Source organism: Ictalurus furcatus, chromosome 28 (genome assembly GCF_023375685.1).
Source record: "Ictalurus furcatus strain D&B chromosome 28, Billie_1.0, whole genome shotgun sequence".
NCBI classification, from domain to species: Eukaryota; Metazoa; Chordata; class Actinopteri; order Siluriformes; family Ictaluridae; genus Ictalurus; species Ictalurus furcatus.
The window spans coordinates 17,843,964-17,870,563 of record NC_071282.1 but is presented as its reverse complement, the minus strand read 5'-3'; the positions used below and the strand labels follow the sequence as shown (position 1 = coordinate 17,870,563).

At 41.1% G+C, this 26,600-nt stretch overlaps 1 protein-coding gene across 1 annotated transcript in view; it reads left to right on the top strand.

The window, feature by feature from the left end:
• Positions 1 to 11,956: 11,956 nt before the first annotated feature.
• The window catches only part of LOC128603793 (astrotactin-2), a 162,422-nt gene continuing 147,778 nt past the window's right edge, over positions 11,957 to 26,600 (top strand). The window contains exons 1-2 of the mRNA XM_053618483.1: positions 11,957 to 12,184; positions 13,882 to 14,049. Of these exons, the coding sequence (XP_053474458.1) occupies positions 12,055 to 12,184; positions 13,882 to 14,049 (298 nt within the window). The 5' untranslated portion in view covers positions 11,957 to 12,054. The remainder of the gene's footprint in view (positions 12,185 to 13,881; positions 14,050 to 26,600) is intronic.

Below are 26,600 nucleotides of genomic sequence, written 5' to 3'. Positions count from 1 at the left end.
TATTTTAGAGCAGCTGTCAGACCTGGCATAAAAATCCTGCCTGAGCTGAATAGCAAAGTCAATAGACAACAGCAGACATATGGACATTTTGGAATTTCATTGGTTCGCCTCATGGAAGAGCCTATCAGATTGCAACGTGTCGATGTGTTTTTACATGGATTAAAAATAGTTTCTCGAGTCTCATCTTTAAAAGCTATTAAATAGTTTTGTTTGAAGAAGTTAATGCTGAGCTCATTTCATCCTCAGATACTCTGCCCACAGCACACGGTGTGTCTGATATCCGATACGTCAGATCCGATGCGTCTGATACTCTTTTCTGGCTACAAGCTTCAGAATCTTGGAGTCTAGAATCCGATTGGCTCGACATACTTTCTTGTATCTGCATGCCTGTTTTCCAGTTTCCTGTGTTTATTTATTTGTTCCTCTGTGCGAAAGTAGGCAACGTTTATCGCGAAAACGTACCCGATTCTCTACTGAATGCTGAATCTGGATTGCAAGACTAAGCACAAGGCTTTCATTAGACTGCTTCAAGACTTATGTTTCCGCCTGGAACCACAATTCATTTCTGTTCTTTCTGTCCACACTCTGTCATCAGATTATTAGAGATTATTATATCACGGCGTTTTAACCGTCAGTGACCGGAAACGGGGCACGATGTCAGGAACAGAGGCCGCTGGAGTTATTTATTTCATTTCCTCATTGCTTTTCATCCATGGAAGCCTGGATGAGATGCTCTACACGTTCCTCGTTCTCCATCCAGGCAATAGAGTCGGTTTCATCAGTTTTTCGCCCTCTCACAGCGCTTTGCCGAACTTTCTCCTACTCTCTTTCTATTCTTTGCACTTTACCATCCATTTGATCTGCTGCCCGATTTCTCTGTACGCCGGCCGCTCGAGTGGGTGAGCACCGACGGGGGAACCAATCGAGTGAAACGCCTCTTTTAATTTCCCAGCGCTCGATAATCCCGCAGGGCTTGAAAAAAGAAGAAGAAGAAGAGGAAGAAAAAAATAAAATAAATGAAAAGGCCCTCCATCCATCACCTCCATCCTGTATGGAAATATTCTTTTGTTTTCCTTCTCAAATAATAATTAATTTTCAGGATTGCCTTAAAGATCTCTTATTTCTATTCATTTCTTTTTCTTTTCTTTTTTTTTTGTCTTATAGCGTTACCATCAGCTCTTTTCATCTAGCATGAAGCTAGGTAAAAAAAAAAAATAATAAAATCATCATTAAATGTTCCAACACTTTGTCTATGTACAAAGGAAAAGTATAGATTTTTTTTTAATTATTTTTTTTTTTACTTTTTGGAGTACTGGAGAGCCAGATCTGTCACTGCATCCATGTTACAAGGCAACAGTCCAGTAATTTTTACATAGTGAAAGAAAACTAATGAAGAAAACTATAGAAAAAAAAAAAAGGCTAAACATAATGTGAGCCAAGAAAAAGATATTCTATTTAGCGAGTGTGGTCGAACTGGGACACTCTGTAAATGAGCCAGTGTTTTTATTTTAATTGGCCACATTTAGCCAGGCTAAAACCTAATAAAAGATGTATCTGTTCAGTTGCTGCTCATTGCACCTTTGTAAGAAATGGTAGTAACACATAACTTGCTGCAGTATACTCGTGAGCAAAAGTTTGCATCCCTTAAGGCTTCTCATTTTGGAAATGGGGAAATATATCCTACCACGAGACGGCGACCCGGAATCTTAATACAGCACAATCCACAAGACAAACTTTTGGCGTGATAGAATCGTACGTTTTTCCGTCATTCACACTAATTAACGCCAAGTCAGACCACATGAAATGGCGTGATGCTATAAATGGCATTTCTTGCTTTCTTTCTCGTTCTGCTGTAGTATGGAGGTAAACTTGGGCTAAAAAGTTCTGAACGTAACGTTTCAAGAAAGGAACACAAAATGTACGATGAGAAGGAAGACAAACGCTCTGAAACGGAAGAGAGAGAACGCGGTGCCATAGATTTAACCTGGTCTTCACGTCAACGGCGTTCTTTGTTAACAGTTTTCCGAGCTCCGTTTTCACTAGTTTGCGAACGCGCTGAAGTTCGCGAGTTTTCCTTTTACCCTTTCGTAAACTTTTCGTTTACGTCTCACAAGTTTTTACGTTCGCCATTCTTGACGATGTACTCTCATTGGCTAGTGAGGTTCGGATCGACGGTTCTCTGACCCGGACGAAGAGACGCTTCCGAGAGCCGATCTCGAAATAAAAAATAGTCATGTGATACTACCCAAACCTCAAGTATTAATTAGGAACTAATATACTGACTAAGTAAGTAAGGACGTAAGGAAGTAATAACCACTACAAAGTACAAACACTATAACTATAGAGAGAAAGCATCCAGAACGCGCTGCAAAATTCACCACACTAAAGTCTCTACTTCTAGATCAGGGAGCTGTCGATCCAAAGAGTAAAGCGCTGTTAAGCCCCACCCACATGCCAGAATGGCGAACGTAAACTTGCACAAGCCATGATTCACGAAAAGGAAGCTTAGGGTCATGGTTACTAGGGTTAGGGTTACTAGGGTTAGGGTTACTAGGGTTAGGGTTAGGGTTTAAAGGGTTAGGGTTTAAAGGGTTAGGGTTTAAAGGGTTAGGGTTACTAGGGTTAGGGTTACTAGGGTTAGGGTTTAAAGGGTAGGGGTTACTAGGGTTAGGGTTATTAGGGTTAGGGTTACTAGGGTTATGTTTAGGGTTACTAGGGTTAGGGTTACTAGGGTCAGGGTTCCTAGGGTCAGGGTTACTAGGGTTACTAGGGTCAGGGTTACTAGGGTTAGGGTTACTAGGGTTAGGGTTATTAGGGTTAGGTTTAGGGTTAGGGTTACTAAGGTTAGGGTTCCTAGGGTCAGGGTTACTAGGGTCAGGGTTACTAGGGTCAGGGTTACTAGGGTTACTAGGGTCAGGGTTACTAGGGTTAGGGTTAGGGTTTAAAGGGTTAGGGTTTAAAGGGTTAGGGTTACTAGGGTTAGGGTTAATAGGGTTAGGGTTAATAGGGTTAGGGTTACTAGGGTTAGGGTTTAAAGGGTAGGGGTTACTAGGGTTAGGGTTACTAGGGTTAGGGTTATTAGGGTTATTAGGGTTAGGGTTACTAGGGTTATGTTTAGGGTTACCAGGGTCAGGGTTACTAGGGTTAGGGTTAGGGTTACTAGGGTTAGGGTTTAAAGGGTAGGGGTTACCAGGGTTAGGGTTCCTAGGGTCAGGGTTACCAGGGTTAGGGTTACTAGGGTCAGGGTTACTAGGGTTAGGGTTAGGGTTACTAGGATTACTAGGGTTACAGTTACTAGGGTTAGGGTTACTAGGGTTAGGGTTTAAAGGGTAGGGGTTACTAGGGTTAGGGTTACTAGGGTTAGGGTTATTAGGGTTAGGTTTAGGGTTACTAGGGTTAGGGTTACTAGGGTTTGGGTTGTTGGGGTTACTAGGGTTATTGTTATTAGGGTTAGGGTTACTGGGCTTAGGGTTGTTAGGGTTACTAGGGTTAGGGTTACTAGGGTTAGGATTAGTGTTAACAAAGAATTCTGTTAATTTGAAGACCATCTTACATTTTTGTGACAGAGTTCGCCTGTTTCAGTTAGGGGTTAGGGTTAGGGGGGTTAGGGTTAGGGGTTAGGATTACTAGGGTTAAGAGTTAGGGTTACTAGGGTAGGGTTACTGGGGTTAGGGTTATTAGTGTTAGGGTTACTAGGATTAGGGTTACTAGTTTTAGGGTTAGGGTTAGTGTTAACAAAGAAGTCTGTTAATTTGAAGACCATGTTACAGTTTTGCCACGGAGTTCGCCCTTTTCGGTTTCAGAGTGTTACTCTTCTTTCTCATTGTATATTTTTGCTTGTTTCTTGAAAAGTTAAGTTCAATACTTTTTCTCACAAGTTGAATTCCATACTCTAAGGGCATGCAATTCTTCTTATACACCGCGACCTGCCAAACTACCCACATTTTGTGTAGGTGCTCTGCATCTAAACATCGGAGAACTGAAAATATGCCAAAAATAGTTTTCTTCTTCCCTCGGATAAAAACAGGAAATGAATGACATCTCATTCTGGAACGATTGACAGTTACGGAGGTGTTCTGAACTCTCCGATAATATATTGGAAGCCACGCCCCCTCACCTCACCTCACATTAGTTACGTGTCGAGTTGATTTTCTTTTTTTCAGCTTTAAAGAGACCCTCGCTTTCTGTCACGGGAAATGGAGAATGTTTCGAGTTCGTCACCGTGAAATGAAACGCACATTTCACTTGGCGGAGTTGACATCACTCGGTGAAAAGCTTCTCTCAGCTTACTTCAGCTGGAGTGGGTTTGGAGAGAAGTCCTGGTCCCTCGGGCAGGCCTTGGGAAAGACAAATGGCTGCAAGTGACATTCAAACCCTCCGCCACGACCTTCCTGTGGCACTGCTTTATAGTCGAGAGACTTCTATTTTTTGTCTCCTCAAGGATTTCCAACACTGTGCTGTGCTGACTGCAAACACTCCTCTGACATCTGACACATGGAGACACACTGAGCTGAGGCAGTATGACTAGCATCGTAAAGAGATATGTGATTGTAATCCGAGAGCGATGCGATTTATTTTTATATGCTAACGCTGACCCCGCCTCTGACCTCAAACTTCAACCTGAATTTTAAGCGTGAGGCTTTTTTAAAATGACAATGCACACAGAAGTCGTTCATTTTTAATAAGAATTGTCATTTACAGTGATAGGAGGCTGAGCGAATGCTGGCGAAGTGAGGGGCGGGGCTAAGTGATGCAACACTGTCTTTATGTAAATGAGAAGTTAAAAGGTGTGGCTACCAATGGCGCTAAGGGAAAGTTCGATTTGTTTCACTTTGATTTGTTCATGGACCAAACACCTGATGATCTGCTGTCCTCTCTCCTGTCCCTTGTCCTATCCCATCATGTCCCTTCTCTTGCTTCCTTCTTATGTGTCCTTTCTCTTGTCCTCTTTCCTGCCCTCTGCCCTCTCTTCTGTTCTCTCATGACTTTCATTTCCTGTCCCTTATTCCACTGTGTCCGTTCCTGTCCTTGCTTCCCTGTCCATTCATACCCTTTCTGCTCTCCTCTTTTGTCCGTTCTTCTCTCTTGTTCTCTTTTTCCCTGTCCTTTCTCTTTTTCCTAGTACTCTCTCGTCCTGTTCTACCTGTCCAGTCCTTTCTTGTCCCTTCTTCTGTCCTGTCATTTTTTCTCTTCTCTCATTTTCTTGTCATCTCTCCTGCTTTCTTTCCTCTCCTCTCTCTTGTCCTCTTTTCTACCCTTTGGCCGCTCTTCCGCCCTCCTTTCTGTCCTCTATCTTGTCCTGTGTCCTGTACTTCCTTCTGCCCTCTTCTTTCCTGTCCCCTGTCGGTCCCATTGAGGGAGGCGTGGCCTTTCAAACTGTCAGTCCCTGAGGAGTGACGTGCCGTGAGGGAGGCATGATCTTTGCCCGTCCCTGTGAAGGGGCATGGCCTGTGTCTACATGACGCATGAATGAACCATGGCTGTCAGTCTGCCGGTCCCAGCGAAGGGGGCGTGGCCTCTATCTGTATGAGGAGTGAAGGAGGTTAGTCCCTGAGAATGAGGCGTGGGTTCTCCTTCATCAATCCCAGTGAAGGAAAAGAAGTTTGGTCTATCTTTCAGCCCCAGCGAAGGAGCTGTAGCGTCTTGATCTCCCCAATGCTAGCACTTTGCTTTGAAATTAAGATCTAACACAATACTGAATAATAGCATCACGTCTCTGGATCGAGATCAAGACAGCTCTTAATCATCGAACCATTAGCTGCTTTAAATCTGTCTTTCGTACATCTTATTATTGATTTTTGTATTCAGATGTGCATCGTATCATCTCAGAAGGAGAGGTACAAAACCAGATGGCATCGATTTTCAGGAGATACGGTGTTTTTATTTATTTATTTATTTATTTATTTTCAAAACATGACTTCATTTTGTGGATCACTGGCCTGCAATATCACTGCATTTAGTTTCATAAAAATCCTGGAGGCCTTTCTCACCCCATCGATGTCCAGATGGCCACAAAAATGGTGAAAACTGTAGCTAATCTCTAGCTCTTTATTGTGAATGGAGTAGGCGCTCAAACAGCAGGCCTTCATCTCTGACCTGAGAGTGTTAAAAGCGTGACGGCTAAATTTTCATTGCGTGATGTGATCCAGCGCAATGCCTTCAGCCTTAACTAACCCTCTGATATCTCTCTCTCTCTCTCTCTCTCTCTCTCCTCATGCATCTATCTCTCTTTTCCCAAACCAGGTGGTGTGTTTGGCCATCAGGAGTGTTCAAGCTCTGATGTGGATGATGAGAATCAGCCGAAATTTTACACGGAGCACCGCATAGGCAGACGCCGCAGTAAAGGTAGCCTCACATTTATTACACGTCTACTGCATCCCTCCTCCTCCGTCATTATCGGTTTGTCCCAGGAGCAGATTACACCTCACACAAATTCTCTAATCCGTTTCCAGCAGTACCTTTATGACATCGTCTTCTATTGACGCGGACTTTTTTTTTATTACAAGTCTGGGTTTACGGCTATTAAATGAAGTAGATGCAGCGTTTTTGTCGCTTTCAGAAACGGTTCGCTTAAAGAAAAGAGAACAAGACTGCACGAGACGGTGCTTGGATATTAAAGTAGGAGCATTTATTAACAAAAATATATATATATATAATATATAATAATAAAAAAAGGCCTGAAGTATAATCAGCACGTCAGTGTGAATTGTCTAAATCATGCTTCATGCTTGACACCGAGCAGCTTCTCGACATCAGAGATGTAACTGAATACAAATCCTTTATTCAGAATGAATAGATAGTGTGTTGTAAACCCATATGAAATACACGTACTAATAGGACGTGCACTATTGGGGTTTTTTTCTTGTTTTGTTTAGTTTTTTTTTCATGTGGGCGTGAGTGAGACCGTGAATGTAGAGAAGAAAGAAAAAGTACGAGCGCTGTACTGTCGGAGAATGAATTCGCTCCGATTTGCCATTTCTTCTTCTGATTCTTCTTCTTCTTCGATTGTTTAAGCCACGCCCACTTTTGGTTTTCAGATATTCACATATGGACATTCAGAGCACGAAACAGACACGGATACAGCATTGTGTTCTATGTGTATTCACGCATGTTCTCTCTGGGTTCTCTCTGAGCTAAGGGCGTTTTACAAGCAACCGTGTTATGTTATAACGCGTTATAACTAACAATATTATTCAGGAGCTTTTGTTTTAGTGCTTTGCACCATATGTAAACACATTTATAATGCATTATGTAATCTGACATTACAATTCATATTTTAAGTGTTTTGGCTAGCTATGAACATTAGCATAGACATTAGCATAGACATTTCCTAATGGGTTTATAATGAATTATGTAATCTGAAGTAACCCAGGTATGAATGCCAACACCAAAGATGGAAAGGCAAAAGAAGAGAAACAGGTTTTTTTTTTTTTTTTTTTTAAAGAAAGAAGGAAAGAAAAAAAGAAAAAGAAAATCCGCAGCATCAGGCTGGGAAAGAGTGATTTATGAATGCAGAGAAATATTTAATTACTTTAATGATGAATACTTTCTGACTCATTGATAACAGCTGCCAATAGAGCTCATGCAAATATCGGCTTCTGCGTGCACCGATTATTTATGAAGTATTTCTTTATTTACTCCAAATGATCCAGTGACAGGAACATTGATCAGGAAGTGTGTGATTGATTGAGGGTTTCGGTGAAAAACGCAGACCGCAGGAATCCCGGCGTAAACGAGTCATCAGAAGAAACGTGCTTTTCCTTCCACTCCGCACGCTAGTATGCTGCTTATGGCTGAGCGACTATACAGACTTATTTCAGGTGTTATAAGGCGTTATGTAATCTGTCATTACGCGGTCCTGTATTCATGCTTTGTGAGGTGTTATGCATGTACGTATAGCTGCTAAGCATTTATAACAGACTTATGACAGGCATTATAAGACATCCTGTGCTATTTAACACATTTCAATGCATAATCATGCTACTTACATGTACGCTACTTATGAATGATTATACAGATGTTTAGTGTTACGTACAAGCATTATAAAATGTATCCTGGCATTACAAAGTCATATACTTGCTTTATAAAGTGTTATGCTTGTAGCTGTATCTGCTTATAAGCATCTGTATAGACATATGACTGGCATATAAACATTTATAATGCATTATGAACACTGCATGGACAGAAAATGTTGCCAAACGTTGTGAATCCCATCCAAAGAACATTTTAGTAACCATATGATTCATAATACAACGTAAAGGGTGTATATATATAATATATATATATATATATATGTGTGTGTGTGTGTGTGTGTGTGTGTGTGTGTGTATCCTAAATATTTAGCTGAAATGTTTCTGTATTGTGTGTTCTTCTGTCCTCTTTATTTATTTATATTTAACTTTGCTGTTCTGTCCATTACAGTCCTATATGTTGTCCTTCAAGTCTTGCTATTCGAGGGATTCGTTCATTTGTCTCCCGTCACAAGTCTCTTCTTTCTCCTCACTGCTTATTTTTTTGGATTTACGTCACTGCTTGTAAAATAGATCTAATTATCCCGACCGCAGAGACTTTTGACCCATGCGGCTTCGAGCTGTTCTCTCAAAATTAACATGACCTAAGAAAAGACAACGAGAGAGCAGCAAGTAGATATAAGTAAGAAAAAAAATAAATGCTTTTAAAAAAATAAATAAATAAATAAATAAATCACTGTCAGGAATTGAGTGCAAAGCATAAAGTCTTTTTGTCCAGAGGCACTGAAAACTAGACACAGCTGGAAGATTTCATGTCGTTATACGGTAATTGCGCTGATCATCATCAAAAAAAAAAAAAATGGACTTGTAAATTGCAATTTGACTGTGTCGTTCCTCTTTTTAATCTAATCCTCAGCTTTTTGGCTTATTGACTTTCTGCCTCCGACTTTTAAGAGTGTTATTATCTCTCAACAAAGACGTCATTTCCAGGAATTAATTAGATTCATGCAAAAAAAACATTAAAAAAAAAAGCCAGCTTTAGCAACCAAAAAGCTATTTTCAGCAGGTTTTTCTCTGCAATTAAGGTCCACTGTGCTTTTAGTCATGAATTCGTTCCCTTCTGCCCTGATAGCGTTTAGAAGCTTGAACTTCCCTGACCGTGTTTCTCAGACGCTCGGTTCTTGATTGAGTCTAGCTCTCACTTCTTTCAGCCGATTACTGATGTATGACGGCTGTTAAAAAGAAAGAGGTAAAAAAAAAAAAAAAACCCCACGTTCTGTGAAGTTTGAGAAGTTTTTAAGTTACCGACGGAGAGACGTCGAAGATTCTGGAATGATGCAGGCTTACCATCCATGTCTGAGCGTTCGTATTTCACATCTTCACACCTTCGAGCATATCATTTCTCTTTGGATTGTATCCATGCCCAGCAAATTTGAATTAAGAGCCTCATTCAATGCTTCATATATTTGAATTTCTTTAGAAATACTAAATAGGAGAACACCAAATAGAAGAAATGCCTCTTTTGACTGAATTTGTAAGAATACGGCAGCTTGCTCACTTCCCCATTGAGTTCCATTGAGTTTTTATTGCACCTAGTGGCCAAAAATGGGAACTGCAGCACACGCTAAAAGACGCCTTTGGTCAGGAATGCTAACTCTGTGAACATTTTCAGTAGAGGAGGAGGAGGAGTGGACATGACAGTTAATGACAGGATTGCCAGGTTTGTGTTTTATTATGCCAAATTGCCTGTATTTAATTTACTCTGCAGCCACCAGTATCTTTTATATTATAGCAAACGATCGGCACAATCACACACACACTCACACACCCATTCATACTACGGACACGTCGGACACGCCATTCAGCCTAGCGTGCATGTCTTTGGACTGGGGGAGGAAACCGGAGTACCCGGAGGAAACCCCTGCAGCACGGGGAGAACACGCAAACTCCGAATACACAGTGCAGCGGCGGGAATCGAACCCCCGACCCTGGAGGTGTGAGGCGAATGTGCTAATTACTAAACCACCATGCGCCCGTGTTTATGTATTCACCCTATACCAAATTCTTTCTTTTTTAAAAAAAAAAAAATCCTCTTCTGAAAGTCTCCCAGATCTGTAATTGTTGTTGTTGCTGTTGTTATTATTATTATTATTATTATTATTATTATTATTATTACCAGACAAACAGATTGCGCAGAGAGAGCACAAAAATAATCACGGATGTCCTCATGAGATAAGGACCTCCGGAAAAAAAACAAAACAACGATGAACATTTGTGTATTCGGTAGGCCGAGTACTGAGTAAATTTAGTGCTTTGGTGTGTGTGCTCTTGCGTTAATTTAGTTCATTTAGCTAAATGGGATTGGATAAAAGAGTCTGAAATTGAATTTGTACGTCCAAATGAATAAAAACGTCAAACGCCGATGGCCACAGGGGGTCGGTACTGTTATATATCTGTATCTTGAATGATTCAGCTTGAGACATCTGTATATATATATATATATATGTATGTATGTATATTCGGTCCCGTTCATACACGTGTACACTGGTGTGCAAAAATCTGCACCCCCTTCGGACGACATTACTACTGTAGGACATGCGTAGTGTGTCATGTTGTGCAAATATTTATTCATTCTGGTGTGTACTAAAAGAAGAAAAAAAGAAAAACAAGGACCCTGAACGACTAGCATGATAATTGCTAGATGGAAATAGAGGTAACTTGTGATATTGTCAGTGAAGTGTGTACATAGTCGCATAAATGATCACAGTGGCCGGTAATTTCATCTCACCACTCATTCCTGATTCTGTTGCATATACTGGCGTGTGTGTGTGTGTGTGTGTGTGTGTATGTGTGTGTGTGTGTGCGCACTGATATACTAACATTGTTCTAAACCATTATCCCATAAATATCACCCTGCCATAGTGTAAATTGTTCAAATCCCTCTGTGCTACTCTGGCATTTAAACAGTAATTATGCCACTAATAATTACTTCTATAAAACATTCATCTGCTTAACTACATTAAAATGCTAAACATCCCATCATTAACGAGTTTTCTCTCTCTCTCTCTCCTGTCAGTTCTTTATGAGCTCCGGTCCTAAAAAATCATTTCGTATGCACCCCGAATGCAGAGCGGGTCATAAGTCAAATCCAGAGCAATTTGTTAGCTCCCTGAGCACATATGTACAATATATTCTCTTTCGCAGCTCGTTCAACTTGTAGCCCTGTCTGTAGGGTTCTGTCGGGAACGCTCTGTTGTAGGGTTCTATCGAGAACCGTTATGTCTTCTGATAAAGTGAATAGACGATCTGAAGAGTGGGCAGTGGTTAAAGGATCTGGGTGGACTGATCAGAAGGTCAGGAGTTCAAGCCTCAGCACTGTCCAGCTACCACTGTTGGGCCCTTGGGCAAGACCCTTAACCCTCAGGTGTATAAATAATATAAATGTAAGTCGCTCTGGATAAGGGTGTCTTCCAAATGCCATAAATGTAAATGAAGAGACCTTTAGGGTTCTAGATTTGACCTTATTCCTGTTCTTTGGGTTAATCATTGGGGTGACGTTTCTACTCAGGTTCTGTGGATGTGTGTAGGGTTCTACAGAATGTACTGTAGAACCATCATTTTGGGTAAGTAAAATAAAGAAACTTTTAGGGGTTTTTTTGTTGTTGTTAATAGGAGAACCCTTGAAGGTTCCTCTATAGCAATGGTCCCCAACCCTGTTCCTGGAGATCTACCTTCCTGAAGACCTTCGCTCTAACCATAATCGTGCCCACCTGACCATCCGATCATTAGGAAGTTCTTGATCGGCTAAAACCGGCGTGTTAGATGTTAGTAGGAGATCGATACCTTCTTGCAGGAAGGTAGATCTCAAGGAATTGAGAGGATCGGTGAGTACTGCTTTACAGAACCCTGTGTGGTTGAACAAAATGTACTTCGAAATGATTTTTTTACATGGAAACTATAAGGGTTCTCCAAGAGGGGCACAATAAGGAAGGTTCTAGATTTAGACATAGATTTAAAAAAACAAAAAACAAAACTCTCTGTCTGTCTGTCTGTCTGTTATTCTACAGGATGCCCTCAGAGCCCCATGAGTAAGGCCACTCTGACGTTGATCACAGTGAGCACGTGTGTTCTCGCCGTGGTGTACGGCTCACACACCTCCTGCCCACTGAGCGTCAAGGTCACGCTGCACGTCCCCGAGCACTTTGTCGCAGACGGTAAGCCGACGTTCACTTTCTTTTAATGCTGTTCGGCTTTCCTATATCTGATCACCCTTTTGCGAGTCAATGAGAACAGTACGAGTCGCTGGAAACCAACTAAAGGAACTAAAGCGAGTGGGGAACCGAAGAAACATCCGAGCGAAAGCTCCGTAGGATTGCTCCGAGGGCTCGTTTGAGACAGTCGTTTGGATTGGTGGGTTTCACCATGTGATACCTCGTTTGCACAGAATTGAAGAAATCCGGTATCTCTGCCGCTTTGTCACTCGCTTCTTTGAAAAGATCCGATGTCTCACAGGACGCTAAGTCTTTAGTCTCCGACACTAGTGGCTGTCATGTGATACGGCAGATTTTATTACGACTACACTGTCTCTGTTTGAATATGAGTATTCATGAACGGCGCTGGAGAAAGTCATATGCACGAGGAAACATTCCCAAGATTGGTATTTTCTCGGCCATCTGCCGTATGCTTACGTAAAACCTAGTGAAGCCGTCGTTCCTGTTCATCAACTCGGAGCCAAGAAATGCTCATGAAGATATTTATTTCTGGCGAATAAGCTTGACAAATTCGTGAAAATGAGCCCGACCGGCAAAGCAGCAGCGAGTGTGATGTTAACGCGGGACCCAAGGGGAGAGACGAGAGTGTGGAGAGTTGAGCAGATGGAGGAGAAAAAGCTCTCGACCCTGCCTCACAGGCGAGGTATACATCGGTTCTAAAGGGTCTGTGAAAGAGTGCCAAGATATCTCAGGAAGCTCATACACACACACAATCACACAGGTCCAGGCTGATCCGGGAGGCTGAGCACTTCTCAATCGGGGTGTTGGGGCTGGGAGGTCGTAGGTGAGCGTGGTAGAGTGGAAAAACTAGAAAAGGCTCTCGAGGTCTTGACATCATGTCAAACGTGTTTGCAGAACACAAAAAGACGGATTCCTGAACAGGAACCATCTTATATTGAAGCATTAAACACAGCAACATAAGACTCAAATTTGTAAAACTGACACATCGGCGATTTTGTGAGCTTTTGGGAAAAAAATAAAATAAAAAAATGGATCGTTTCCTTAAAAATATCACCTGTTGTTGAGCAAGGTTTGACGTATTGGATGTTCTGAGATGCTTTACAGCTCACCACGGTTGTAAAGCGAGTTCCTGTCGGCTCGGAGCAGTCCGAGGATCGTTCTCCTCTGATCTTTTCTCATTAACGAGGCGTTTCTACCTTCAAAACTGGGTATTTTTGTTTGTTTGTTTGCATCATTCTGTGTAAACTGTTGTGCATGGAAATCCCAGGAGCCTCCTGAGAGCCTTCCTGCATGGGAGCATCATCAGAAGAGCATGTTTGTTGGGCATCGGATAGGTTAGTTTGAGTTTTTCCGAAACAGAGATCGGCCATTTTTGAAAAATTCGAAAAAAGAACAACATAGGAGGAGGTGTTAGTGAGCCTCAAGGTCCTGAGGAGTCTACTGAAGATAAAGCCTAGGTTAAATGACATTCTATGTATGTGCTATGTGCTATGTAGCACACCATATAGCTACGTATACACATTCTATATATTATAAACTTTTAATATCACATTAATCTCTACTGTACTTTTACACAATGTAATAAATCTGCTCATTTTCCTAAAAGGTCCCAACAATTTGAAGGTGATATACAGTGTGTGTGTGTGTGTGTGTGTGTGTGTGTCTGTGTGTGTGCGCAGGAAGCAGCTTTGTGGTGAGTATGGGCAGTTACCTGGACGTGTCTAACTGGCTGAACCCGGCCAAGCTGACGCTGTATTACCAGTCCAACTCGTCCTCACAGTGGGTGCGTGATTACTGCGGCCAGAGGACCACAGATCCCTGCGAACAGCTGTGTGACCAGGATACTGGTGAGCGTAACACACACACACACACCGGGATTTAATCAGTAACACAGATTTGTTAAATTAAAAAGACACTAAACATGACCTGCCTCTGCCGATCTGATTGGACTTATTAGGGAAGGGGTGTGTGTGTGTGTGTGTGTGTGTGTGTGTGTGTGTGTGTTTCAGCTTTTAATTACATGCACACAAACAGAATGGCAAGTGAAAGCTGTAATGTACACAAGGGCAAAAGATCACATGAGCCAAGTGCGAGAGCTGCATACTGATCCACGTGTGCATGTTTAATTAAGAACGTATTAACTCTTTATTAACCCTTTATTACCGGTTTATTAACATTTTGTAATGCGGAGATTCTTGAGCATGATCGTATGAATGCATTCATTTATTTAGTTTTATAAAGGAATGTCTTTTTTTTTTGTTTGTTTGTTTGATTGTAAGGGTTTGTCGTGCAGACCTGGCAACCCTGAACGCTGTAAAATAAAGAATAAGGTAGAGGACAGAGCACCATGATGTGTCTATTATTGTATTTCTTCCACGGTTGAAGCTCTTTCACTCGGTGGAGTGTGTTTACTGATGCAGTGTGTTTACTGAACGCTCCTCCCCCAGTGCCTCCTTCCTGAAGGCCAGAATGTAAAATGAAGACCTTGAGCTATAGATTAATGCAGAAGGTCAAGAGGAAAAAAAATGTGTGTTGGGATAGTGCGATTTGTGTTTGTGACCTACACAAACGTGTGTGTGTGTGTGTGTGTGTGTGTGTGTGTGTGTGTGTGAGACAGAGCTGTGGTTTCTGTACAAATCAATTCCAAAAAAGAAGGTGTGGCCTGTGTACCTGTGCATGTAAATCCCCAAAAGGAGGCGTGGCCTCTGTATTTTTCAGTCCTAGTGAAGGAGTGACCTGTGTAACTGTTAGTCACATTAAAGGAGGTGTGGTCTCTGTACCTGTCAGTCACATTAAAGAAGGTGTGGTCTCGGTACCTGTCAGTCATGTTAAAGAAGGTGTGGTCTCTGTACCTGTCTGTCACATTAAAGGAGGTGTGGTCTCTGTACCTGTTTGTCACGTTAAAGAAGGTGTGGTCTCGGTACCTGTCAGTCATGTTAAAGAAGGTGGGGTCTCGGTACCTGTCAGTCACATTAAAGGAGGTGTGGTCTCTGTACCTGTGAGTCACATTAAAGGTGGTGTGGTCTCGGTACCTGTCAGTCATCTTAAAGAAGGTGTGGTCTCTGTACCTGTCTGTCACATTAAAGGAGGTGTGGTCTCTGTACCTGTTAGTCACGTTAAAGAAGGTGTGGTCTCGGTACCTGTCAGTCATCTTAAAGAAGGTGTGGTCTCTGTACCTGTCTGTCACATTAAAGGAGGTGTGGTCTCTGTACCTGTTAGTCACGTTAAAGAAGGTGTGGCCTCGGTACCTGTCAGTCACATTAAAGAAGGTGGGGTCTCGGTACCTGTCAGTCACATTAAAGGAGGTGTGGTCTCTGTACCTAAAGTTGTGACCTCTGTACCTGCCAGTCATAGTAAAGGAGGTGTGGCCTCTGTACCTCTCAGTCATAGTAAAGGAGGTGTGGCCTCTGTACCTCTCAGTCATAGTAAAGGAGGTGTGTCCTCTGTACCTGCCAGTCATAGTAAAGGAGGTGTGTCCTCTGTACCTATCAGTCATAGTAAAGGAGGTGTGTCCTCTGTACCTATCAGTCATAGTAAAGGAGGTGTGTCCTCTGTATCTATCAGTCATAGTAAAGGAGGTGTGGCCTCTGTATATGTTGATCCCAAACAAGAAGGTTTGGTCTCGGTGCCTGTTAATTTTATTGAAGGATTGAAGTCTTTTCTGTTTTTTTTTTTTTTTTTTGGTAAAAAGTGAAGCCTCAATTAGTGTGTTTTCTCAGACACCCTGATATCAGTCTGACACACACACACACACACACACACACACACACAAATGACATAATCATGTTTGAGCTCTACCTGGTGTGACCCCACTCTACACTCTATTGAATGTATTGAACTGATATCTGATGGTCAGTATTCCCATCACCTGTATTAATCTGCCCTGTAACATACTTTCCTCCTCAGATCGAGTGCTTCTTCCTTTTCATAGCCCGAATAAGAGAGTGTGTGTTCTGAAAACCTATAATTTAGGGAACAGAATGGACAGAAAGAAAGTGTGAATGCAAGAACTCATTTTCTGTCTGTAATAGACAGGAGGTCGGCTTTCATCTTCACACACATGCATTTCTGAAGGATTCTAAGGAGCCGCCGCATGTGTGTGTGTGTGTGTGTGTGTGTGTGTATGTGTGTGTCTTTCTTTGTTATGCTTTTATCTTTTCATTTTTACTTTTACTCCTACTCTTTGTTACAGGTGTTATCCGGTGTGTTTTTCTCGCTTTGTTTTGCTTTCATTTCGTTGTATTTTGAAATAGATATTTGTATATAGATATTTTACATAATTAAAATCCAATTCCATTTTACATTGTTAAAACGAACAATTGCTCTGTTTAAATAAAGTTAATTATTTCATTTAAATAATTGTTTATTTTAAATATGTACAATTATATATAGATTTTTTTAAAAAATTTTCTCAATTAGATTAGCTCCGCCCACAAATGCTGATAGGTCTTCCTGGTGCAAGTCGTACACAGGAAGGAAAAAGAAAAACATCCTGGAGCTTTTGTTTCTGAAGTTGTAGCTTAGAAATGGAAATGATTTTTCCAGAAAGTCCCGGTTTTCAGACGCAAAATATTCTTCTACTTTTTTTTACTTCTTGTTGTTATTTTCGTGGCTATTTTCAGCTTGTTTCTGGTCATTTGCTGAAACCATCTGCTTCAGTTTTATATCATTAAAAGATAAAAGATAAAAGCATCTGCCAAGTAGTTTAATATAAGTCTAAATATAAATCTGTATCTGCCATCTGCAAACCTTTTCGTTCTTTTTTTCCTAACCTCACTACTATTTTTTTTTCTTTTGTTTTGCACCTGCAAATGTTGAGCATTTGAAAGCCTTTTCCCCTTTTAACATCAAACTAACTGCACCACTTTACAGCCACAAGAAAAATAAATTGAAAGCATATTCTAAACTTTGATGACAACAAACACCTTTTCTCAGCTTGTCGGACCAAAAAAGTGCTTTTTCTTTGTGTGAAGTTTTGTTAGGAAAATGTATTAGCCAGGTGGAACTAGTGGAGCCAACGCTCCTGCTGTACGGAAGCAAGGAAAATGTCAGGAATAGAGGGGTGGGGGGGGGGTGGGGGGGCATCTTTAGATAAAAATAAATCAATAACATGAAAAAAAATTACATTGTCAAAGTTTATAATCATAATAATTGTGTGTATATATATATACACACAAACATATAGATATAGATAGATGATAGATAGATGGATGGATAAATATATAGGTAGATAGATAAATAGATAGATGGATGGATAGATGGATGGATGGATGGATAGATGGATAGATAGAGAGATAGATAGATAGATGGATAGATGGATAGATGGATAGATATATAGATAGAAAGATAGATGGATGGATAGATGGATATATAAATAGATAGATGGATGGACAGATAGCTAGATAGATAGGTAGATAGATAGAGATGGATGGATGGATGGATGGATAGATAGATATATATAGACAGATGGATAGATGGATAGATAGATAGATAGATGGATGGATGGATGGATATATAGATAGATAGATATATAGATAGACAGATGGATAGATGGATAGATAGATGGATGGATGGATGGATGGATAGATATATAGATAGACAGATGGATAGATGGATAGATAGATGGATGGATGGATGGATGGATAGATAGATATATAGATGGATAGATGGATAGATGGATAGATGGATGGATAGATAGATAGATAGACAGATGGATAGATGGATAGATTGATAGATAGATAGATGGATGGATGGATGGATGGATGGATAGATAGATATATAGATGGATAGATGGATAGATAGATGGATAGATGGATAGATAGATAGATAGATAGATAGATAGATAGAGGGATGGATGGATGGATCGATATATTATATAGATAGACAGATGGATAGATGGATAGATAGATAGATGGAGGGATGGATCGATAGATAGATATATAGATGGATAGATGGATAGATAGATGGATAGATGGATAGATGGATAGATAGATAGATAGATAGATAGACAGATGGATAGATGGATAGATTGATAGATAGATAGATGGATGGATGGATGGATGGATAGATAGATATATAGATGGATAGATGGATAGATAGATAGATAGATAGATAGAGGGATGGATGGATGGATGGATAGATAGATAGATAGATAGATAGAGGGATGGATGGATAGATAGATATATAGATGGATAGATGGATAGATAGATAGATGGAGGGATGGATCGATGGATGGATGGATGGATAGATAGATAAATAGATAGATAGATGGATAGATAGAGAGATTGAAATATATTTGTGCATTTGTCATCTGCAGCCTTTGTTTTCTTTCTAAAAAACAATATACTTTTTTTTGTTTTGCAATCAAAAAGAAATTTTGAGCAATTAAATCTTATTTTATCCAAATACATATATATATATATATATATATATATATATATATATATATATATATATATATTTGTAATGTTAGGAAAATATGCTGCTAGTCATATGAATCTAACCCCGATGCTAAGACATAAGAAAAGGAAATGTTATAAGAAATAGACTGAGATAGTTTTCATAGGCTAAAATCAATCAACTTTCAATTTCATTTAACTGTTTAATTGGACTTTTTTGATTTTATTATTCTACTCTTGTGTTCCATTGCATTTGTTAATTAATTTATACACTTTTGTTGTTTTGTTTTTTTTGTTTGTAAACTAACTGTAAAATGACATCATCGACAGCCCTTGCGGTTATATAAAATCTTCACATTTGCTCACGTTCCTTCGTAGAGAACAATCCAGGAGCGAAACGCCGCGTCGTCAGCATCTCCAAATCGATAAATCACGTTCACGATCGACCTCCCATTTCCAGGTGTGTGTCGTGAGCGCTGGAGATGGGAGAGAGAGTGTAATGCGGGATGATAAACCATCGCAGACAGGAAACAGCGTCTTAATTCATTTCCTGCTCCTGTGAACATCTGAGAATGGGAATGGAAGTGAAACGGCCGAGCGTGAGATAAGCGCCGGGATGTGTGAAGAGAAAACAACACCGCAGCGATGAGTATCTGCTGTAAAAACGTGTCGCTGTAATGGCAAACAGTCACGAGGACGGGGGGGGTGGGTGGGGGGGGGGCGGGCGTCGTACACGTGAGTCCATTACACGTTCTATTCACCTTGACTAAATATGAATAATTAGATTTATTCCCTTTTTATAAGAGCTTAAAACTCAGTCACTTCCATGTGTCTATTTCATTGTTACACAAAGCGGCGGATTTTTTCGTGTGTTGTTATTGGCGCGTTAAGTCATAAAGAGGTCGTTTCATCTTTTCCATCTCAGTCGTTGTCTTATCGTCGCTCCATTCCTTTCTCCACATCCTACGTGTGTATGAGAGAGCTTTTTCTCCGCCTCTCTCACAACCCCTTTGTGTTTCTGGCTTCACGTATCTGCTGTGATTTCTCCGTGGCCTACTGGACCCTCCTGTCTGTCAGGAGATTTAGCGGTGAGCTAGCTGATGGAAAACTCTTGTCTCTTTCTCCACACACTCCACCTCATGTGTAAAGAGGGAATTCTGGGCCGGTTGCCATGCCAATCTCAGCTTCCCGCCGGGGTTTGATTAAGACCTGAGGAGATTGGGTTTGTATCCTCCAGGTTTATCCTGCTTCCGAGTCAGGAAAAGCGATTTTACTTGCATCTTTGTGAAAGGTTCCTGTATCCATCCACCCGTCTGTCTTACACCCTCTCCATAGTTTTAGTTTGTTAGTTACAGTTAGATTTATATAGATGCTCAAAGCGCTTTACGTAGTATGGAGGGGGGGTCTCTTCAACCATCCACCTGGATGATGTGACGGCAGCCATATTGCGCCAGAACGGCCCACCACACACTAGCTATTAGTGGAGAGGACAGAGAGTGATGAAGCCAATTCAGAGATGGGGATTATTAAGGGGCTGTGATAGAGAAGGGCCAATGGGGGAATTGCACCAGGACACCGGGATTATACCCCGACTCTTTAACGATAAGCGTCCTGGGATTTTTAACCACTACAGAGAGTCAGGACACATAAAGTAACGTCTCATCTGAAAGACGGTGCTGTTTTTACCGTATAGTGTCCCAGTCACTATACTAGGGCATTAGGCCCCACAGGGTGAGCGCCCCCTGCTGGCCTCACTAATACCACTTCCATCTGCAACCAGGAGGTCTCTCATCCAGGTACTCGCCAGGCTCAACCTCGCTTAGCTTCAGTCGGAAACCGGTCGAGAACTGCAGGGAGATACGGCTCTTCAGTATTCTGCGTCATAGTCATAGGCTTCTAATGTAACTCAGGTCCTTATATCCATTTTGTTAACCTTAAGACAACAAAAAATCTAAAAAGCTGTCAGTTCTCTCAGCTGTCATGTCAGTTTGTCAATATAAACCCTTGTCAATAAGTTGTTGCACATGCGTCTATTAGTACTGTCTTATGTAGGTTTAGGTGAACTGTTATAAAGGGTGTATGTACTGTACGTGTCCATGAATGCTGTTTTGTTTCAGCCTGACATCAAATTCGCCATGACAGCTGGATATAGCTGAAATCTGCCTCTATAGATGTTTATGTAGGTTTATTTCAGCTGTTATAAAGGGCTTACGTAGGCGTACTGTCTTATGCCAATGTATAGAAAACAGCGCTGAGAGAAGAGCATTGTAATTTATCTGGGTTTATCAGCCAGCCTGGATTTGATCCTGTGTGTGTGCTTAGCTCCTGAGCAAGACCGACATGACGAATCCTCTAAATTCCATGCAGCTTGAATCGGTTTCCTTGAAATTGTGTGGAAAAATATGCAGCAGGACAACAGTCTCGCCGTCCCCGCGCCTATGCCATGAACCTTGAAATCGGAAAATTGCCCATATGGCCTTTAGCGAGATTGGAAAAGCATTCTAATGAAACCTATCATTAATCACGCAGGTCGGACGCTGGAAAGAACAGAGGAGAAAATGATTACAGGCCGGCCTCCCGCCTCCCCTGCTTGATAGGGATGCACTTTTTGCCCTTCGTTTAAAAACCGAATAAAACACCAAATCTGTCGATAAAGAGGTCCAAGTTCTGTTGGATTTATGTTTTCAAAAGTCAATCTGGCACTAGCGCTCAGAGAAGAAAAGTGCGGCGACACTTCCTACGAAGGCCGTGCGTTTTATATGAACGCATGCGTGACGTCTTATAACGTGTTCATAAGGCATCATATACATCGTTGTAATCGTTTCATATAAAACGCATTACAGTTTACAGTAATGTTTATAATGAATTTATAAATCGCCAGCAGAATGCATTATAAGCTGCACTTACAACACATATTATTGGCAATTATTATTATTATTATTATTATTATTATTATTATTATTATTATTAGTGCATTATGTTTAGTAGTGGTGTTATCATGTGTTATGAACAGACCTTAAATCATGTTACCATTTCATTATGTATCATAAACAAAGCTATAAAGTGTCATGCATTTTCGTAAATAATTATAACAGTTTATAATGCCTTTATGAAGGCATTGCGACGTGACGTGAAAGGGTTCGTAGTTCGTTATAACCATGACCTTTGTAGAAAGTGCGTTGATTTTCATGTCCTGCGATTTTGGATTTATCAGTTCAAATTCAGGTCTATGTAAAATGCTAGAAGTGTTATTACTAGTTATTAGTCGTTATAACCAGAATGCATTCCGACACACAAAGGATTTCCAGAAAATGAAAAAGTTTATGAAGGGCTTACGTAGGTGTCCATGAGTATTGCTTTATGTCAACTTGACATCGGCATTAACTTGAAAGTTGACTCTATTTGGAATAAGCCTTTATAAATGTTTCTTTTCTCTATGTCACTTGTTATAAAGGGCTTATGTAGGTTCCCATGGGTACCGTATTACCTTATGTCAACTCCACATCACAGTTAACACGATAGTTCCCTGTAGATGGAATAAGCTTTTATAAATGTTTCTTTTCTCTATGTCACTTGTTATAAAGGGCTTATGTAGGTTCCCATGAGTACCGTATTGCCTTATGTCAACTCCACATCACAATTAACACGATAGCTCACTGTAGATGGAATAAGCCTTTATAAATGTTTCTTTTCTCTATGTCACTTGTTATAAAGGGCTTATGTAGGTTCCCATGAGTACCGTATTGCCTTATGTCAACTCCCCATTAAAATTAACAGGATAGCTCACGGTAGATGGAATAAGCCTTTATAAATGTTTCTTTTCTCTATGTCACTTGTTATAAAGGGCTTATGTAGGTTCCCATGAGTACCGTATTGCCTTATGTCAACTCCCCATTAAAATTAACAGGATAGCTCACGGTAGATGGAATAAGCTTTTATAAATGTTTATTTAGGTGTATATCAGTTGTTATAAATCGCTTATGAAGGTGTAACCATGAGTGCTGTCTTATGTCAGCTTGACATCAGAATTAACATGCTCACTAGCTGTAGATGCAATAAGCCTTCATAAATGTTCCTTTAGGTGTAGGCCACATGTTATAAAGGGCTCACGTAGATGTCCGTAAAGACTGTTTTGAATCAAATTTAACATGAGAGCCAGATATAGATGGAATACGCCTTTATAGATGTTGATGTAGGTTTATGTCAGCTGTTATAAAGGGCTTATGTAGGTATGCATGAGTACGGTTTCATAACTTGCCGTTGGATTTTAAAATCATCTGGTTTTGCTATGGAAACCACAGTTTTATTGCCATACCATTTTTTTTTTTTTTTTTTTAATTTAGGGCCTGTGTTTGAACGATTGTGTTGTTCTTTTATCAAGGATAATGCACAACATGAACAAGACGAAACACAGGTTTTGTTTTGTTTGTTTTTTTTCCCCATGGCGTGACTTTCAGTTTCATCCAAAACCGTTAAAAGTAACAGGATGGAGCAGAGCACATACTTAGAAAGAAGACGAGAACCGTTGTTTCTTCAAGTGCTCTCACAGGAGCTGAGACTTCAGGCGTTAGAATGACATTAGCGACATGTCTCCTCGCCGTGTGAGAAAAGATTTAGGCGGGAACGATCCATCAGAGGATCATCACAAAGCTGCAGTTAGCGCGCTTTGCTAACGCATGGCCACCGTTATTGTTCTTGCGATGGCACTTTTAGCACCTGGCTAACGGCTTTGACCTTCCAGATTGGGGTGAAAGAGTTATATCCGCATGCAGATGAGCCGGTTTTATTAGCGGCGGCTTGGCTTCTTTGAAAGTCTCTGTATCCTGCGACAAGAAATGTTCCTAGTTTTCAAAGACCTTCAAGAAATATCCTTCCATTCACCATGCCCTCTAACTCGAGTGGAAAAAAAGAAGTCGTCAAACTTGAAAATTGCATAAACGCACCTTTTCATGACAGCGGCAGGCGATTTGAAGGCAATCTGCAGGTGGAATCTTTCAAGCCTGTTGTTGAAAACGTTTTTAATTTGAGATCTCTGAAGTGGAAGGCACAGCAGCCTGCCACCTACAGCTGAGCGTAATTTGACGTTTGAAAAAGGGCGAATTTATATATATTTTTGTGGCATTGAAGGGAAATTATCTGTCACGTACAGCACAGGAAGAAGTGTCGCAGGTATCCGCCATGCGCTCGGGTCATACGCTCATTTAATTAATTATTAACACCTAGTTATGAAATTAATTGCCTCTATTATGCCTGGACATGCAGTTCAGGCCTCCTCAAAGCACCATGAGATGTCTCTGTCTGAAGATAAGGTGGTGTCATTCTGTCACATTAAGCACTAGCCCGTGGGGCGACATCAACCATCGTAGCATTTTTATTATTTTATTCTTTTTTTTTTTTTAAAAGATCCAGATGCACACAGTCTACTCTAACAAGAATAGGAACAATTTATTGTAAATCTTACTTAGACTATAGCGCCGTTGAATTCTTTCTTCGGATTGATTGATTCTGAAGGTGATGATTCATTTTCTATAACAGCAGCTCTGACAGTAGCACAGCTGGAATTCACAGGTTTATAGGTGCATCTAAAAAAAATTTATATCGTGGAAAAGTTTTTTTTTTTCCCGTACTTTAATTCAAAAAGTGGAACTTTCATATATTCTAGATTCATTACACATAACGTGAAATATTTCAAGACTTTTTTTTTTTTTTTTGATCTTGATTAAAATCAAAACTCCAGTATCTGAAACTATTCGAATAAAGAATTTATAATACAGAAATGTCGACCTTGTGAAAAGTATGTTAATTTATGCGCTGATGCTCGGTCGGGGTTTTAATCCTTTTGCACGTATTACTGCGTCGACGCGGCGTGGCATGGAGGCGATCGGCCTGTGGTACTGCTGAGGTGTTCTGGAAGCCCGGGTTGCTTTGATAGCGGTCTTCAGCTCGTCTGTATTGTCGGGTCTGGTGTCTCTCGTAGATTCTCTATGGGGTTCGGGTCAGGCGAGTCGGCTGGACAGTCGAGCACAGTAACACCACGGTCAGTAAACCAGGTACCAGAAGTTTTGGCACTGTGGGCAGGTGCAGAGTCCTGCTGGAAAAGGAAATCAGCATCTCCATAAAGCTCGTCAGCAGATGGAAGCATGAAGTGCTCTAAAATCTCCTGGTAGACGCTGCATCGACTCTCGACTTGAGAAAACACACTGGACCAACACCAGCAGATGACTTGGCAACCCAAATCATCACTGACTGTGGAAACTTCACACTGGACTTCAAGCACTTGGATTCTGTTCCTCTCCACACTTCCTCCAGACTCTGGAACCTTGATTTCCAAATGAAACGCAACATTTACTTCCATCTTCCCTGTGATTGTGTGTGTGTGTGTGTGTGTGTGTGTGTGTGTGTGTGTGTGTGTGCTGAACCAGACTGAGAGATTAAAGGCTCAGGAAACCTTTGCAGGTGTTTTGAGTGAGGGAGACAGTGAAGTTTGGGACAAGGTGTTATAGGAAAATCCTCAGTTTCTCATTCTTCATTGTTTTCCTATAACAACACAAAGTGTTTTATTCCTTATTCAAATCATAATCTCTTTATATAATAAATCTTACACAGTGCAGTTCCTGTTCGTTCTAGAGAGGGGGCGTGGCCTGTGTGACTCACTTTCAGTGAAAGAGGTGTGACCTCTGTGTCTATCAGTTTCACTGAAGGAGGCGTGGCCTGTGTGCATCACTATCAGTGAAAGAGGTGTGACCTCTGTGTCTATCAGTTTCACTGAAGGAGGCGTGGCTTGTGTGCATCACTCAGTGAAAGAGGTGTGACCTCTGTGTCTATCAGTTTCACGGAAGGAGGCGTGGCTTGTGTGCATCACTATCAGTGAAAGAGGTGTGACCTCTGTGTCTATCAGTTTCACTGAAGGAGGCGTGGCTTGTGTGCATCACTATCAGTGAAAGAGGTGTGACCTCTGTGTCTATCAGTTTCACTGAAGGAGGCGTGGCTTGTGTGCATCACTATCAGTGAAAGAGGTGTGACCTCTGTGTCTATCAGTTTCACGGAAGGAGGCGTGGCCTGTGTGCATCACTATCAGTGAAAGAGGTGTGACCTCTGTGTCTATCAGTTTCACTGAAGGAGGCGTGGCCTGTGTGCATCACTATCAGTGAAAGAGGTGTGACCTCTGTGTCTATCAGTTTCACTGAAGGAGGCGTGGCTTGTGTGCATCACTATCAGTGAAAGAGGTGTGACCTCTGTGTCTATCAGTTTCACGGAAGGAGGCGTGGCCTGTGTGCATCACTATCAGTGAAAGAGGTGTGACCTCTGTGTCTATCAGTTTCACTGAAGGAGGCGTGGCCTGTGTGCATCACTATCAGTGAAAGAGGTGTGACCTCTGTGTCTATGAAGTCCTCATGAAGAAGGCATGGACTTTTTGTCTGTCGTCTCAGGAGGTGTGTCCTTTATGGCTATCAGTGCAATTGATGGGGGCGTGGCCTGTCAATCAAAATACAGTTGTTTGCCAGTCCTGCTGAATTGGTGTGGCCTCAGTGCCTATCAGGCTAAGTGAAGAGAGTGTGTCCTTTGTGTCATTGAAGTCAAATAGATCCAGGAATAATTGATAGATTTTATCTAATCAACTGTAAAATAGAGAAAAAAATATCTCAAAGTTTTGGGCACTAAGGATAATGTTTGAATGTATTGCCATGAATCAGTATGCAGGACTTTTTCTTAATGTTTATTCCAGCGCGTTTCAGAGTAAATGAAATGGTCCATAATCCTCTGCGGCATTTGTTCTGTTTGGGTTTTTCACCGAGAGAAAAAACAAAACCAGAGGAAAAAGTAAAGCAAGTTCACAAGCGAAGAGTCTCGAAAAGGGAACTAAAGGGAACTGATCGTATTATTTTGGCTTGTTGTTTCCTTTTTTCTTCAGATTTATGAATCTCACCGCTTATATCGTTTGACAGCTCATAAATCAGCGTCCTGTGAGCCACGGCGCGTCACGCAGAGAAATCTCGGGA